A 15,337-nucleotide genomic window follows, 5' to 3' on the forward strand; every position below is an offset into this window, starting at 1 on the left:
TGCCGGCAGCTGGGTAGGCTGTGAAAGCCGAGGTGGTTACGCCCGCAGCCTCACGGGCGGGAGAGTGCATGGATGTGTATAGGAGGTTGTTCCCTGGGAGCCAGGACCCTCGATTCTTCCTGAAGGTCACGGAAGGGACATGGCTCCAGCTCGCGACGACAACTCGGAGCTAGCTTTTGGGTGCCCGGCCGCAGCGGTGTGTTGTCAGTCTGAGCTGGGTCGTGTCACCAGCCCCCTCGGGGGTTGAGAATTGGGACGCAAGATCCAGGGGCGTGGTCTAGCGTAGCCTCTGGGCCAGCCAAGCAGCACGTGGAAGGATTCCAGTGTTGCTGCGGGTAGCAATTTGGAGGCGGCACCCGGTGTCCAGGACTTGACCGAGGAAGTGGCCCAAGCCGCGATGGGGGCCAGGTAGTCACCGGACCCCAGGGCTGCTCTTGACCCCTTTGCTTCCGGGTTTTAGGGTTTAGAGCAAGGGGGCTCGAAACTGGACACAGGAGAGTTGGGTTCGAATTCTAACTGTTGCCAGATCACTCTGTGGGCCTCAGTTGCTCCTCTTACAAAATTCATAGCCGTGTCCCACAAAGTGTGGCCTGCTGATGCCCTCCCTCACCAGAATCTACTCTTAACTAATAATTAGCTATGCAGTTTCCCGGACTCAGTCCCAGACTCGGTCCCATACCGGGGGAGCCGCGGGGGATCTGCGTTTGTAACCAAAGCTTCTGGGGTGATCCCTGTAAATTCCTTTGAAAACCCTAGGATTAGAAGGTATCTGAAGGTATCCCCTGAGATGATCATGCTGTAGCCGGAGACATGGGTATATGTAGTCTTGGCCTGTGTCAGGCTGCCCAATAATAATAGCTTTCCAATAATAATACCAACAGCTCCCAACTTCTCTGGACTGAGTTACTCCATTTCAAGCCCAGGGTGGGTGTAGTTCACCAAGAGCCCTTTCAGTAGAGCCCATCTGAACAGGAAGCCGAGCCCAGGGAGAGGAACATCTCGCTCTAGGTCACAAAGCAGTAAAGGGGCAAGCCAGAGTTCAACGCAAGTCCAAAGACTCCCAGTCCAGTGCTCTCCTGGAGCTTCCAGCGTCCGCCTGCATTTTGGGAGAATGAATCTATCTCCGCGGAGGTGGAGCTCCGCTGGAGTTCTGGTGCAGGAAGGGCTTGGCCACCCACGGCTCTCTACCCGACTCCGGCGTAGGCCACGGGTACAAGGGTGGTCTCCAAGAACCGAGACCCTGTGTCCGGCTCCTGCTGGGGGCGGAGCCAGATCCAGCGACAGGCGAGCGGGCCAGTGCTGGGCAGGCTGTGGGCCTGACAGCCAATCGGAAGCCGGGGGCGCGGGGAGCGGGCAGGGAGGCGAGGCACTGGAGCGTGGGGGACCCGCGGGGCTACTTGCCTCCGCCCCACCCCCGCGGTGGGTCCAGGCCCTGCCTGTCCCGGCCACCGCTGCCTGAGCCGGCGCTCGCGGCTGCAGGCGGTAAGCTGTAGCGGGCCCAGCCTGCGGCTCCGGGCGCCCTCGGGAGGGCGGACCTGGGGTCGGACCCGCTGCCCCACGCCTTGGCCTCCTGCCGATCGCCACCACACCTAGCCTCTCCGGCTGAGCTCGGCGCCCCAGAGAGGATTAAGTAAGTGCTGAGGTCGCAGCTTCTGAGCGAGAATGGAGGAATCACCGAGTCGCAGAGGCGGGGATGGGGGTTGGAGCAGGGAGGACTGAGGAACCTGGCAGAGAACGGTATGCGGGTTCTCCAGAGGTCGCGGTGCCAACCCATCTCACCCGTTTCCTTCTCTTGCCCTTTGGACCCTCTGGCAGACCCAGGCCCTGATGAGCAAGGCCTTTTCTCTGCTTTGGACCGAGGAGTAAACAGGGCCCAGCGCAAGAGTTAAAGGGTCTGGTCCAAGGTCATGTCTGGGGTCAGAGGCAGAGCCACGGAAGAACCTGGGACTGCTGACGCGTTCAGCCTAGCTGGGGAGAGAGAGGGCAGAGAAGGATGAGCCCCCATATCCCTCTGCCAACCTTGCCCCTTCCTAAGGAGCCATCAGTGTGTACACGCCTCACAAACACCCATGCACCTGCACGGGGAAACACCCCACATAACATCTATTGGCTAGCACAGGGATGTATGCATACAGCCATGAGTCATGTACTCCCCTCTCCCTAGGCCCGGTCTTCTGCAGTGTCGCTGGGACCCCTTCCCACCTTGCCTTACTCAGGGCCTCTGGCCTGGGAAGGGGTAAGCCACACCCTGGTCTGGGCGCATCTCTCACTCTCGGTTCCCAAGGGAGGAGGGAGGAGAGGAGAAGCAACTCAGAATGGGAGCCCCATCACTGCATCTGGGTATATGCTTCCTGCTTACCTTGTTTTTCCTTGTCCCTGCCAGCCCCAAGCTCTCCTGTGGGGGTCCAGTGACCTAAGAGCCTGCAGAGAAGCCCTGGGCCTGACATTGGGCTCTCTCCCCTTTCTGCCTTCTGATCTCTCTACACCTGTCATCCACCCCCCACCCCCGCACCCACTGCAAACACAGCCTGGATCACACAGTGGGCTAGGTCGAGGGGCTCCTCTGGCTCCCCCTTTCCCAAGTGGTTTGGCTGGGGGGAAAGTCGATATACTGGGTGCTTACTGTGGGTAGGGGTTACACTGAGCTAAGTCTTTTCTAAGAACTAGTTCATTCTGACATTTCAGTGACTTTATGACTGTGAGGCTGTGAAGGGGGGGGGGGGTATTTTTTTGGTTTTTTGTTTGTTTTTAATCTTGATCTTAGACTCAGAAGAACTGAGATCCAGAGAGGTGGAGTGACGTGCCAAGGGTCATCTGACTCTTGGGCAAGTGTATCCCTCCAGGAAAGGAAAGAGCTGCAGTATTTTTTTGTCCTCCAAGCAGGAGGTGAGGCTTATGGGGGGCAGGGGATGAGGAGGTGGGAAATGCAGGGAGTAGGGGTGTAAGGGCGGGTATTATGCAGGGGAGAGACTTTTTCTTTCAAACTTCCCAACTACCTTTCATATCTTCCAAGTATGATCACTATAATTATTATACCCTCAAAGAAGGGACATTTTCTCATGGGAACTGAACTTAAGTAAAGCATATGTCCTAATGTCCCCTGAACTTGCCCTTGCCCTCAAACTTTTATTTCCTTAGTACCTTCAGGTACTTGATGTCACCACTGATTTGTGTCCCAAGCCTCACATTTTCATTCCTTCTCTTCCAGCACCCAGGGCACCAGGGAGCTCCCTTTCTCCCTGGAGGTGGCAACCAGAAAGTATAGCAGGGGCCACGGGCTGGGACACTGCTGATGTCAGGAACAAGTTTGCAGGCCGAGTGACCACAGGCAACCTCTCAGCCAGGGCCCTCTCAGCATCGGCATGGACTCCAGGATCCCGCCTGTCGGGGGCTGGCTCAGCAGCCGCCCACCCACCTCGGAGCCTGACCTGGAGCCTGCCACAGAGGGGCCAGCCTCCGAGACCACCACTCTCAGTACAGAAGCCACCAGCTTTAATGACACCAGAATCCCGGATGTGGCTGCGGGCACAGCTGGCGTGGGCACAATGCTTCTGTCCTTTGGGATCATCACAGTGATTGGCCTGGCTGTGGCCGTGGTAAGAGCTAGGAGGCTAGGGCTGACCTAGGTGGCTGTCATTTGGAGGAGGGCGGGGGATAGGGGTGTCAGTGTTTTGATTTTAGGGACTCTAATCAGAAGATTACCATCTGTTAATGATACCACAGTCTCCCTCTCTTTCAGAGATGTGTCTGGGGGCCCAGAGACCACAGGGGCTGCCTCCAGCTGGAAAAACCAGAGAGGGTTCTGAGGATGCCTGACATCTTGAGCTGGGCTGTGAGGACCACGGAGGACTTGGGGAGGAGGGTGTTCCAGGTGGAGGGTCCTGATAGGCAAAAGTCTGGAGGCAGGCAGGAGGGTCTGTGAGCAACAAGCAGGACAGTGAGGCAAGTTGGGGGGAGGGGTGAATAGGAGTAGAGGCCTAAAGGCGATGGGAACAGATCACAACCAAGGTGTGGGTAGGCAAGGCAGGCTGCTGGTGGCCTTCATTCACTTGGCAGGTATTTCCTAGGCCCCTGCCCTGGACCGAGCCTTCAGGTCCCCAGGGACTAGGGAGACCAAGGCCTGCCGGGTGGTTCTTATGGGACTAAGAGACAGATAAAACCAGTGATGCCAAGGGAAACCCAGGGGGACTAAGTTGGGGGATTGGGCAGGAGGACTCTCTGGACTGGGTGGTCAGGGACAGACTGAAGAGGCAACATTAGAGCTGAGACCCCGAAGTGGAGGCCTGGCCCCAGTACCACAAGAAGGGACAGACTGGTGCAGACATCAGGACGGAGGTGGACTGGGCTGAAGACTGAAGGTGTTCCCTGATAGGGGATATGATGTTTCCAGATCTGGTGTCTGTCCCCGCAGATATGGGCCCTGCCTCTAATCTGCCACACGGACACTCAGAATGTCACTGAGGGACTGGTGGAGATGGTGCTGGCTAAGACCAGGAAGGGGGAAGGTGCACCTGAGCTCCCCCGGGAGCCTGACAATGGTGGCATCCCAGCCACCGCTCTGATGGCCGGCCTTAGGCTCAGGACTGCATTGCTCTGGCAAATAGGGCTGCGGATGGTCCATCTGTGATCTGGCTGGAGCTGCTTTTCAACCAAGGTTGCCATATGGGCCCTGTGGGCTCCGGATCACTGCCAGGGAACAAGGGATGGCCAGCAAGCAGGCCAGGATGCAGCACACAGTGCGAGCAGCCTCCCGGGGTGGGGGCAAGGCGGAGTGCCAGTGCTTCCCTTCAACATTCATGTGGCAGTGAAGCAAACCGAAACAGCCTCACCTCGGGGAAAAAGAGAGATCTGGAATCTGCCCTTGGAACTCTAGGCCAAAGATTGTGTCCCAGGAACTTGGGGGGCCTCCCTGATGCTTCCTTTTGGAGGAACATTCAGAGGGCCAGGGTGGAGGGTCTTCTTAGCCAAACCAGAGAAGTAGGAATATTATGGGGCAAAGGCAGTGGAGGGCAGGAAACAGCTCCTGGGCATTAGGGGACAGGTCCAGAGGTGCTCCCTGAGGGCTGCCCCATCTCCCGCTGTGCCAGCTGCCAGCAGGGCCAGGCTGGGTACCAGGAGGAGCAAATCAGTGCCAGGCTGTGTGCCTCATATAGACTGAGTGGTATGGGTGGGCTTCCTGGTGGAGTTAGGACTGCAGCTAGATGGAGAGGCCTGGAAAGGAAGGTATGTGGGAGGGTGAGGTTGGTAGCTGGGGCAGAGGAAGCAGCAGGGGCAAGGCTGGAGATTGGATAAAGGCTCTGGCCTCTTGTGAAGACCCCTCTGTAGGACAGGACCACAGGGCTGGGAGGAGGGCTTGGGGCCGGGCCAGAGCAGAGGAAGTAGAAGGAGTCCAGGTGCTGGGGCTAGAGCCACTAGTTCAGGGCAGGTAGGGCCTGGGGTCTGAGACCCAGAACTCCTCCAGCATCTTGCCCACAGGACAGCAAGGGTGTCCTCCACATGTGACCTCCTGGAGGGGATGGAGAGCAAGGGACTCTTTGGGTTCTTTTCGGGCCTTTGGGGTTTCCCAGGAAACAAGCAGCAGGAGGAACTCTGGGCCAAGCTGGAAACCAAACCAGCTTCAAGCTGTGAATGAGGCATAAAGGGTGTAAGAGCCACAGAAGGTTAGGGACAGAGTCTAGGGACACAGCTCTCCCCCAGGCAGAAGTGGTCATGCTGCTGTTGGTCAGAGATGATCAGTTTAAGCAACAGCCAGATGATGGCAGAGTCCCTGGTGCCCCTGCCCTGGTGGTCGGCCCCTTCTTCCTCCCTCTCAGCGCTTATTACAGGGCTGTCCTGCTCCATCCTGGAGCTCTTGGATCTTGTGTTTCCTCAGGCTGCCTAGGCCTTTATCTTCAAATCTTTCCAATGGGGGTTAAGACCCAGGGGCCTTCCTACCTTCCTCCAGCATCGGGTTCTGGCATTTAGTCTGGGCTTCTGTCCAGGGGACTCGAGCTCTCCTCCCCACCCCATCCACTAAAGGCTATCAGCCTCCCATAGAAACCCCAAAAGCCCAGCCCAGAGTCTTGCCTTGAGCACTGCCCTGCAGAGTCTAGCCACTACCTGTCCCCTGTTCTCTTTCCCCATACATGGCTCTGGGCCTGGGGCGGGGGGGATTGAGAGGAAAGGGGGTTGCTAAACTCTTCCCCTCCCCCTTGAAGAGTCCAGAGCAGGTCCTGAGTGGCTGGAGCTGTGGTCTGTAGTGGCAGAGAGAGCGCGAGCCTACTCCCCACTTCATAGCCCAGGCACTGGGGGCATCTGACACGCATCAAAAGGAGGAGCAAATGCAGGATGTGTGTGTCTCTGGGAGGGAAACACTTGGAGGACTTGGAGACCCATGGTTCTCCTGTTCATCGGCCTCAGCTTGTCCCTTGTCCCAAGTAACTGCCGGTTAATCAGGGGCTCCTTGCCCGGCCACCTGACACTGCTCCTTCTCTTGCAGGTTTTGTACATCAGGAAGAAGAAGAGGTAACTCCCCAGTTGCCATGTGGGGCTGGACCCCGGGGTGGGGAGTGGGAAAAGAGAGCCCCACCACCATCAGGGCCCCTCTCCCTTGTCCAGGAGCTGGATCCTTTCCTGCCCACTGAAGGCTGAGGATGATGACTTGGCCTCTGGGAACACCAAGTCACCCACGCCCCACTGCCCCCAGCTCCAGGTCACTGACTCCCCTGCCCTGCCCAGTGCCAAGAGGCTATAGCTTACACAAGGGCCTGGCCTAGGCAGTCCCCATGGACCCCACAGGTGACGTCTCTCTGGGCCATGGCCCCATCTGGTCCCAGGAGTGAATAACCATCCATCTGAGGGGTGGAGATGATATCCACCATCTTGGATGAACTTGGATGGTATCTAAGTTCCAAAAATGCAAAAAATGGCCTTTCGTTTAATCCCAGGGGAAATCTGAACACCACCCTCCCCACCCCGCCCCCAATGTAGCTGTGTGCTCAGGCTTAGCCGCTCAGCAAGCAGGGCCTAGAGGGCTGGCAGGAGGGGAAGGGCCTTTCGTGCCCCCAGCAGCCTCTGCCCCCACCCACAGGCTGGAGAAGCTCCGCCACCAGCTCATGCCCATGTACAACTTCGACCCCACGGAAGAACAGGATGAACTGGAGCAGGAGCTGCTGGAGCACGGGCGGGACGCTGCCTCCGTGCAGGCCGCTGCCTCTGCGCAAGCCGCACAGGGCAAGGTGGGCACTCCAGGCTCCCCCGGCCAGCCTGCTGGCTGCGTGTGACTCTGCCACCCCCGCTCTCCCTCCCTCCTCATGCAGCTTTCCAGCACCTGCCATGTGGTCAGGTGGCAGCTAGCCGGTATATGGGTTTTGTCAAGTTTGTTTAGAAACTGGTAAGATTTCTCCATGGCCACCCATACCGTGACTGCACAAGGCCAGGGCAGCCCTGGGAGCCAGCCCAGTTCTGCCCCTGCCAGCCTAGTGACCTTGGTAGCCCCCTTGGCCTCTCTGAGCCCCTGCTTTCTTATCCACAAATGAAAATCCCAGTTCTTGCCCTGTGTGCCCCCATGTCTGGGCTAGGAAAGCAGGAGAGGACTGATGAGAGAGAGAGATTGCTGTGGGCTAAGAGCCTGGTGCCTTTGCCCCCCTGAGGGGCTGTATTTCCTGAGTGGGTTGTGGGGGTCAGATTCTGGAACAGGGGCCTCTGAGTAGACTAGGGAGTCCTAGTAACAGGCAGACCCCAGGCAGATGGCGACCCCAGCCAGACTTGCCTCTTAACATCCAAAGGGTTGGGTACTTGCATGATCACCCAGCCAGAGCCACTGGCTGATTGCTACCAGTACCCCCCAAATCCCCGAGGGCACTGTGAGGAGGCCTGGCCTCTCCTTGACCCATGAAACCCCTTTGCATTTCTCCTTGCCTTGACCCCACAGCTTTGTGGGGGCATCTGGCCCTGTCAGAGGCAGAACAAGGGGAATGGATTCAAGAAGAGTCCACACTGGGGCTCCAGATAACCCCTGGTTTTGCTGCCAGTTCTATGGCCGCTGATTGGGACACATTCCCCATTTGGGGTATTTGAGATATCAGGCTGAAAACCTTGGTCCACCCAGCCCGTGGGACAACTGACAATTTGACAGTTGTTTCCTGGGCGCCTCCCTTGGGCCAGCCAGGATGCTAGGGCTGGGAGGGGTGCGGAGGTGAGCCCCCTTCTGCTGGGAGAGAGGAGTGCATGCATAATTCATCCAACCTCTAGGCTCACAGAGTAAGTGCCTGCTGGCAAGCTGGTGATGGCTGGGGGTGGGGGGAGGAGTCATCTGAGCCAGATGGTATTTCCACGCTGAACTTACAAGGAGAGCATTCCAAGCAGAAGGCATAGTTGTGCCAAGCACAAACAAGCAAACCATGAAGCAAGGGTGGAAGTAACCAGACCAGAGAGTACATGGCCTTGGTCGAGGTCCTTAATGCCCTTGACTGTCTCTCTGCAGACCACGCTCCCCTCTCAGGGCCCACTGCAGAGGCCCAGCCGGCTGGTGTTCACTGACGTAGCCAATGCCATCCATGCGTGAGCGGCCCGAGGACCGGCCTGGATCTCTGATGAAGATATCTGCCATCGTGCCCCTCGAGCTGTCTGCTCCATGATTGTTAAGACCCACTCTCAGGACCTGCTCTGCTGAGGCCCAGCTGTTCCAAGGACCCAACTGCTGGCTCTCCAGGCTCTAGAGAGGGCCCTGGCTAGGCTGGACATCTGGCTACTGAGGTCTCCTGATCTGAGGGCCCTGGCATAGGGGACAGCCCTCCTCCTGTCAGGAAGGTTGAGAGTCACTGCTGGCTTGCTTGTGTCCTGCCCAGACCCCTCACCCCATGGTCTGCTCCTCTAAGGTGGAGGATGTTGGGACATGGCATAGGAGGGGAGGTGGAGGAGAGTGGGGAGGGGCTCCCCTTTGTCAGGGAGAGACCTGTCTTTGGAATCCGCAGCATCCTCTGGAATAGGGAGGGGCAATCAACCAGGTCTTGGGGACAGGGTGTGGTGACACCCGGGGAGAAGCCCAGGGATGAACCAGAACTGCCTGGTGGGCAAGGGCACTGGGAAGAGGACTGCTCCTACCCAACCCATCTTTATTTTGGACGTTCAGGCCTCCCAGCCACCCTCCCTGGCAGGCAGCTATTGGCTGGGAAAGGGGGAGAGAGGCCGAGGAGTAGGTGTAGAGGACCCTGAGAGGGTCCAGAAATGTGTTCACACGCAGGCATGTCTGTCCTGCACAGGGTAGGAGGGAGACCCTCTGTATTGGCTCCACCATCCAAGTCCACCCCACCCCTTTCTTTGTGCGGGAGCACAGGATAGGCCACTCTCTGCCTTCCGTGTTCAGGGACTGAAAGGAGAGGGAAGCCAAAGTGAAGGTCATGCCCCCCCCCCACACACATCTCTTCACTGGGCTCTACAAGCCAGGTAACCTGCTTCTGAAAACAGTTCCCTGTCCTGGTGTATATTGGGGATCTAAGGTTGTGGGAGAGGCTACTGGACTGAGGGCAGTGGTTCCAGGCTGTAGGCTATCTGGGAACATTCTGACTGCCTGAAACAGGGTGGGCATAGCCCCACAGAGAACAGTTTTCTTAGTTTTTGATAGCACAGCCCACCCGCCCAACACCCCTCAGGAATTCTTCAACCAGTTTGGGGCATCTAGGCAAGGCATGGGACCAAGCCAGACCCCAGAAGCTGGGCGATCTTCTCAACTGGGCACGCATGCACACACGAGCATGCAGAAAAGCATGCCCACCCCCTACCCCGGTGCCCAGCTTCGCCACCACCACTGTCCCCACTGATTGGAAGGGCACATGGGGGAAGCAGCACAGACCTTCTGTTGGGCAAATACCACATGTCAGGAGGGGAGGGCCAAGGAGACCCGTGCAGGGAAGATTTGGGATGTATTCCCTCCTCTTGGTGCTATAAATACATTAGCACTTGAACAAACTGGAGGGCTGTGGGTGATCTCGGGTGCACAGACGCTGTAAGGGAACTCGGCACCTCCATGTGAGAGCATTAAAGATGTCATTAAGATGTTTACACAAAGAGAGTGTGAGCCTGTGACGCTTGGGGTGTGAAACCCCAGGAGGGACAGGATTGTTTAGGGGCTGTGGGGGGCCTGGAAACAGCCTGGCTGGTTTTCCTTGATCTGTCTGATGAAATGCCTCTGGCCCCCAGTTTGGGCTGCTCTGGGGCCTCGTGTCTCAACTGTGGAATTGCTTCGTGTCTCAAATGTGGGGTCACAATGGTGCCATCCCCTAGGGTGGAGAGGCCAAGTGGACAGGACCTTATGGGGCCTAAGGAAGGAGGGGGCTTGAGCCCCAAGGTCCAAGGGGAGGTGGAGTGCTTCACTGTCCATAGGAACTGGGTCTGGAAGACAAAAGGGAACAAAATAATGGGGACTTTCCTGGAGTACAAGGGAGCAGGGGCTGGGTAGGAGCAGAAATCGTTAAAGGTTATTTGTATGGAAACCACCGACAGGGTTCAGAAGGGTTTGGGGAGAATGACCAGGGTGACCAACTGTCCTGGTTCTCCCTGGACAGTCCTGGACTGCCCAGTTTCTAGCATGGGAAATCCCACAAACCAGGACTCTAAGTGACATCCAGATTCTCCCCTAAAGAGCTGAGCCTTCAGGCTAGCATAGGAAACAAGGACGGGGTGAGCACCCCAGTTCCACGGTGGAGGGCTGGGCTGGAAACCAGGCTGTGGCACAGGGCCTTTGGTAAAGGTGAGGCCCTAAAGCCTCCATGGGCCAACCACACTGAGTCAGACAGCTGGGCATGTCAGTGATGACCCTGGGCTTGGCAGAGGGAGTTCCTCCCCCAGCTGACTAACAGAAAGTTCCCTAAGAACCATGGGGCAAGAGGGGAAGGGGTGGGTGGGCTCTATGCTCCCATCTTGTTGAGTAACCACTCAATCCAAGAATGTAGGAGCTACAGAAGACCCAATGTCTGAGGGACCCTAAAAACATGGGGCCTGCAGAGTAAGGCCAACACCTAGGGACTAGGGCCAATGTGGAGGCTCCAGAAGGACCCTGACCTCTTTCTCTCCTCATGCTCCTTTCCCATGGGTAGGCCTAGTTAGGTGGTGGGCAGGGCAACTTTTTGTAGGTGACGGGGCCACTGCCTCATACTTGTCCCCTCACAGACCCCCTCCTCTTCCCTCCTCCCACCTTCGCCTTGCTAGCTCTCTTTCCCAGACCCGGAGAAGAACCAAATTCCCCGTCAGTTTCCAGGTCTCCCACAGAGCATGGGATCAATAGTTATCAGGGTAAAAGGATCCCGTTGACATGTCCTTGTGACCGTGGGCCTGGCAGGCTGACCAGAACGCCCCTCACTGCCCTCAGCCAGGCAGATATGGGGAGACAGTCACCTGCCCGCCCTTACTGCCCCTGAAATCGGCTGCTAACGGAGGCCCTTGGGAAACGTCCCCAAGGGACACACACGCATCCATCAGCGAAATCCCTATTCATGACTAGCAACCAGGGCTTCCGGGCAGAAGCGACATCAGCTTGCAGTGGGGCTGTCAGGGTAGACATGGATGGGCGCCTTCAGAGGAAGCCATCTTGTTTAATGAAGTGAAGTGTCAACTTCCAGCCAAAGCGAATACAGTAATCCCGTTGCCTGGCTGCCGGCAGATGCCAGGGACGCCTGCGGAATGTAAAGGAAAGTTCTCGTGGAGGCGAGCCCAGAAACTCCTGTAGAGCAGTCTGACCTTGTAGTGGATTCCTTCCAGAAACATTACTGAGCCCAGCTCTGTGGTCCTGTCAGTGAACCAGCTCTGTTGGTTGGTGTCTGCATCTCTGTTTGAGACGGAAGGAGGCAGGCATCAAAGAGGAAAGAAGGATGAATGTGTGAGTGTGTGATGTGTGTATATACACACACTGTATGTCTACAGTGTAGATACTGTATGTCTATTATAGCTACGTCTTTATGCAAAAAAAGACAGGGACAGGGGCACCTGGGTGGCTCAGTCATTAAGCGTCTGCCTTTGGCTCAGGTCATAATCCCAGGGTTCTGGGATCGAGCCCCATGTCGGGCTCCCTGCTCGGTGGAAAGCCTGCTTCTCCCTCTCCCTCTGCAGCTCCCCCTGCTTGTGTTCCCTCTCTCGCTGTGTCTCTCTCTGTCAAATAAATAAATAAAAATCTTTAAAAATAAAAACCAAAACAAAACAAAAGAAGATAGGGACAAGGTCCAGGTGTGCCTGGGGGGTAGTCAGAGCCCGAGGCCAGATGACCCCAGCCCGTCCTGTCCAGTATCACCCCTCAGCAGTCTTCAATGTGGAGGGTCTTGGCTGAGGGTATTTGAGGGAACCCCAGGAGCTGCTGGGCTGGCATCCCACCTGCCCCTTTACATGTGGGTCCGCCCTGAGCACCTCTGTTGCCCCCACCTCAAAGCACCTGTGGCAATGGCCTCCACCCCCACTCATCACCCTGGTCTCTTGGATTCTGCACGTGGAAGCTCAGGGCAGGTATGCGGGAGCCAGAGGAAGGTGAGCAAGTGTGCAGGGGAAAGGGGCAAGAAGGAGGAAACCCCAGAGTCTAGAGGCTCGCTCAGCCCAGGAGGGTGTCTGTGTGAGGAACAGAAGAGCTGGGGCAGACACCTGTCTGGGAAGGGGGTTCCTTTTCCCAGCCCCTGGCTGGAGAAATGCAATAAGGGTCAGAGACCACCCACCTCAGCTTTGGACGGTCCCTTTCTTTCACAGGGTTCGGCTTGAAAGGTAACTCTCTGGGTACCTGGTCGGTTTCATGAAGGCGGTAGGCCTAGGGTTCCTGTGTGGGCCAGGGCTCAGGGGAGGGAGAAGTCAGAGTGTCTCTCGCTAGGGACCAACATGCGTCATGTCTGATGCCCACCACGGCTGGGGAAGGTGGGCTGTCTCACTCCCATTTCATCCATGAGGACCTTGTGCCTGAGCCGAGAAGGGAGGACAGCCCAGGGCTCTGTGTTCAGCTGGTGCAGGGCATATCAGGTTCTGGGTTTGAACTGGGCAGCCTGGGCACAGGGTCCACAACTCGTGTCGCCCAGGCAGCCCTCCACATGGAGTGTTTGGGAAGAGCGATACTGCCTGTGCCCACCAGGGGTACAAGCCCCCACCCCCCTGCTCCTTTAGCCTGGCAGGAGGCTGGGCATGTCGCCAGACCCCTTACATACATGCCTCTCAGGGGAAACGGCCCCAGATTCAGCCCAGCTTTCTTAGGCAAGGGCTAGGCCTGGTTCACTTCAGAGGCTTTGTGGCAGCCTGGATCCTGGCCCCATGTGCTCTGGGTGTACATGTTTGGTATTGGGGGGGAGCACCCACAGCCTTACCTGCCAGCCCTCCATTCTCCTGATACATGGTCACTGGAGGCCAGCATCTCCCCTCTGGGGCTGCCCAGGCCCTGCAGGGCACTCTGTCAAGGACGCCCCAGTCTCCTAGTCTCTCACACCTTTGTGGATCAAGCGTACACACTTACTGGGGCTTCCTCAGTGTCTCCCGGGTGAGGCCCAGCCAATCCCCTCAACTTTTATCCCCAGCTGCACCCTGGGGTCTGGCCTGGGAGAATGTAGAGAGGGGACAATGGCAGATGTCCCAGCCATTAGGGCTGACAGGCCTCCTGTCCTCTAGCCACTGGTTGAAAGGGAGAGAAATGAGATGTTCTCCCTGGCATTCCCAGTACACTTCCTTTGGAGGCCTGGAGGCCTGGGTTAGGAGGGGCAGTCCACTCTACTACCTGGGGTGCAGCAAGAGATGAAAGGGCTCAGGGTAATAACAATGCCAGTGATGATAACAGTAATATTAAATAATAATGACATGTGATCCAAGGGGCTCACACCATGGGCATGACACAGTGGACCACTCATGGGGAGAGGGCAGAGTCAGACATCCCTGTGCCAGCAGGACTGCCATTCAGCTCACAGGTATCCACGGCCTGACAATGGCCAGAATCTGGTCTTCGTAACAATTACCCTGGATGGGAATGATCCTACACGATCTCACTTTATTTCTCGTGTCCGTGGTGAGGGCCGACCATCACTCATCTTACAGGGGAAGAGATCAGCACCCAGAGACTGTGGTTATCAGGCGCAGGGCCAGGGGCTCCGCTCTTCTTTCACACCATTCCAGAAAGGAGTCTCAGACAAACCCTAAAAACGGGAGCGTGATGGAGCCTGGCAAGGCACCCAGAAGGCCCTGCCCACTTGGGCCCCCATCTGCTTCCTAGGCTCCAATGCCAGCCCCTGCTGTGACCAGCTGATGGCCGCAGGCATTGCAAGGGGCCTTCCTGTGTGACTGCCGGGTGACCACCCCCACCAGGTCACATGTCTGGTGCTGACCACCTCCATCCCCCCAGTTCTCCTCAGACCCCATTACTGAATCCCGTCCCTGCACCAGCCTCTCCCCTGTTTGGTGTGGTGCAAGCCCCATGTCAGGGGCTCGTCTGACAAGCCAGGACTAGGGTGATGTGAACAGGAGCCTAGGAGTCACTCACTCAGGGGCTGATGTGGCACTTGCACCAACCTGAGTGTGAACGCCTCCAGCAATCTGTGCCCTGAGGTGCCTCACTTGCCTCATTCTAGTCCTGGCCATGCGACTGAGGCTCCTCTGGGGTCAGGGCCCAACAGGCAGACACTGATTCCTCACCCCCCAACTTCCTTCCTAGCAGCCTGGAGGCCCTGGTAAGCCATGCAGCGAGGGTGAGGGCCCATGGCCTGGCTGGAGCTCCCGGAGAGGCTCCTTACTGGGAGAAGGCTGAGGACACCAGATTGTGAGAGATTTAACTGACCCTAACGGGTCAGTAAAGTGACACTCAACAAGGTGAAGCCTTGGCCGAAGGAGGAGGGCAGGACTCCCTCTGTAAGTCCCCATGGGTGGGTCCGACCTGGAGTTTGTGTGAGCGTGTAAACCTCCTAGGACACCCTCAGGCAGAATCAGAACCCATATAGTCCTCCAGCGCCCCAGAGCATGGGCCCCATTTGTGCCCTCATATTACAGAGGGAGAAACTGAGGCACAGAACAGTAGGGTTGCTCAGCATGAGGCAGGGCCTGGATTCATCCCAGAGCTCACACCCAGCACTCCCAAAGAAGGAAAGAATGTTCTCTGAAGACAGAGCTGTGCTCCTCCTCCTCTGCCCCCTCCCCCTCCTCCTCCTCATTCATTTCCTTCAAATGCCACCCAACTCCCCTGCCTCCCAACCCCCCTACCGGGCCTTCTGCTAGACTCTGGAGCTGAGAGCCCCTCCCCACCCAAGGGGCTGGCCCTGGAAAGTACCACCTGGTGTGCATGCCAGAACAGTGACCCTGACAACAACAACAACCTCCCCCCCAGGGAGTGACAAAGATGCAGGCTGGGTGACAGGTC

General features: G+C 57.4%; 1 protein-coding gene across 4 annotated transcripts; it reads left to right on the top strand.

The window, feature by feature from the left end:
- The first annotated feature begins 69 nt into the window (after nucleotides 1–69).
- LOC309849745 (uncharacterized protein C3orf18) lies at nucleotides 70–10,047 on the top strand. 4 transcript variants are annotated; one of them, XM_082702602.1, is made up of 6 exons: nucleotides 70–196; nucleotides 2,765–2,886; nucleotides 3,209–3,596; nucleotides 6,479–6,504; nucleotides 7,070–7,217; nucleotides 8,465–10,047. In XM_082702602.1, the coding sequence occupies exons 3-6, from the start codon at nucleotides 3,363–3,365 to the stop codon at nucleotides 8,543–8,545; spliced, it is 489 nt and encodes a 162-aa protein (XP_082558728.1). In that variant the 5' UTR covers nucleotides 70–196; nucleotides 2,765–2,886; nucleotides 3,209–3,362; the 3' UTR covers nucleotides 8,546–10,047. The 4 variants fall into 4 exon arrangements, with proteins under 4 accessions (XP_082558728.1, XP_082558726.1, XP_082558727.1 ...); XM_082702600.1 differs by having other exon boundaries at nucleotides 194–1,630; XM_082702601.1 differs by lacking the exons at nucleotides 70–196; nucleotides 2,765–2,886 and adding an exon at nucleotides 1,218–1,630.
- The last annotated feature ends 5,290 nt before the right edge of the window (nucleotides 10,048–15,337 follow it).

This window comes from Mustela nivalis (assembly GCF_964662115.1).
Source record: "Mustela nivalis genome assembly, chromosome: 1".
Classification (NCBI taxonomy): domain Eukaryota; kingdom Metazoa; phylum Chordata; class Mammalia; order Carnivora; family Mustelidae; genus Mustela; species Mustela nivalis.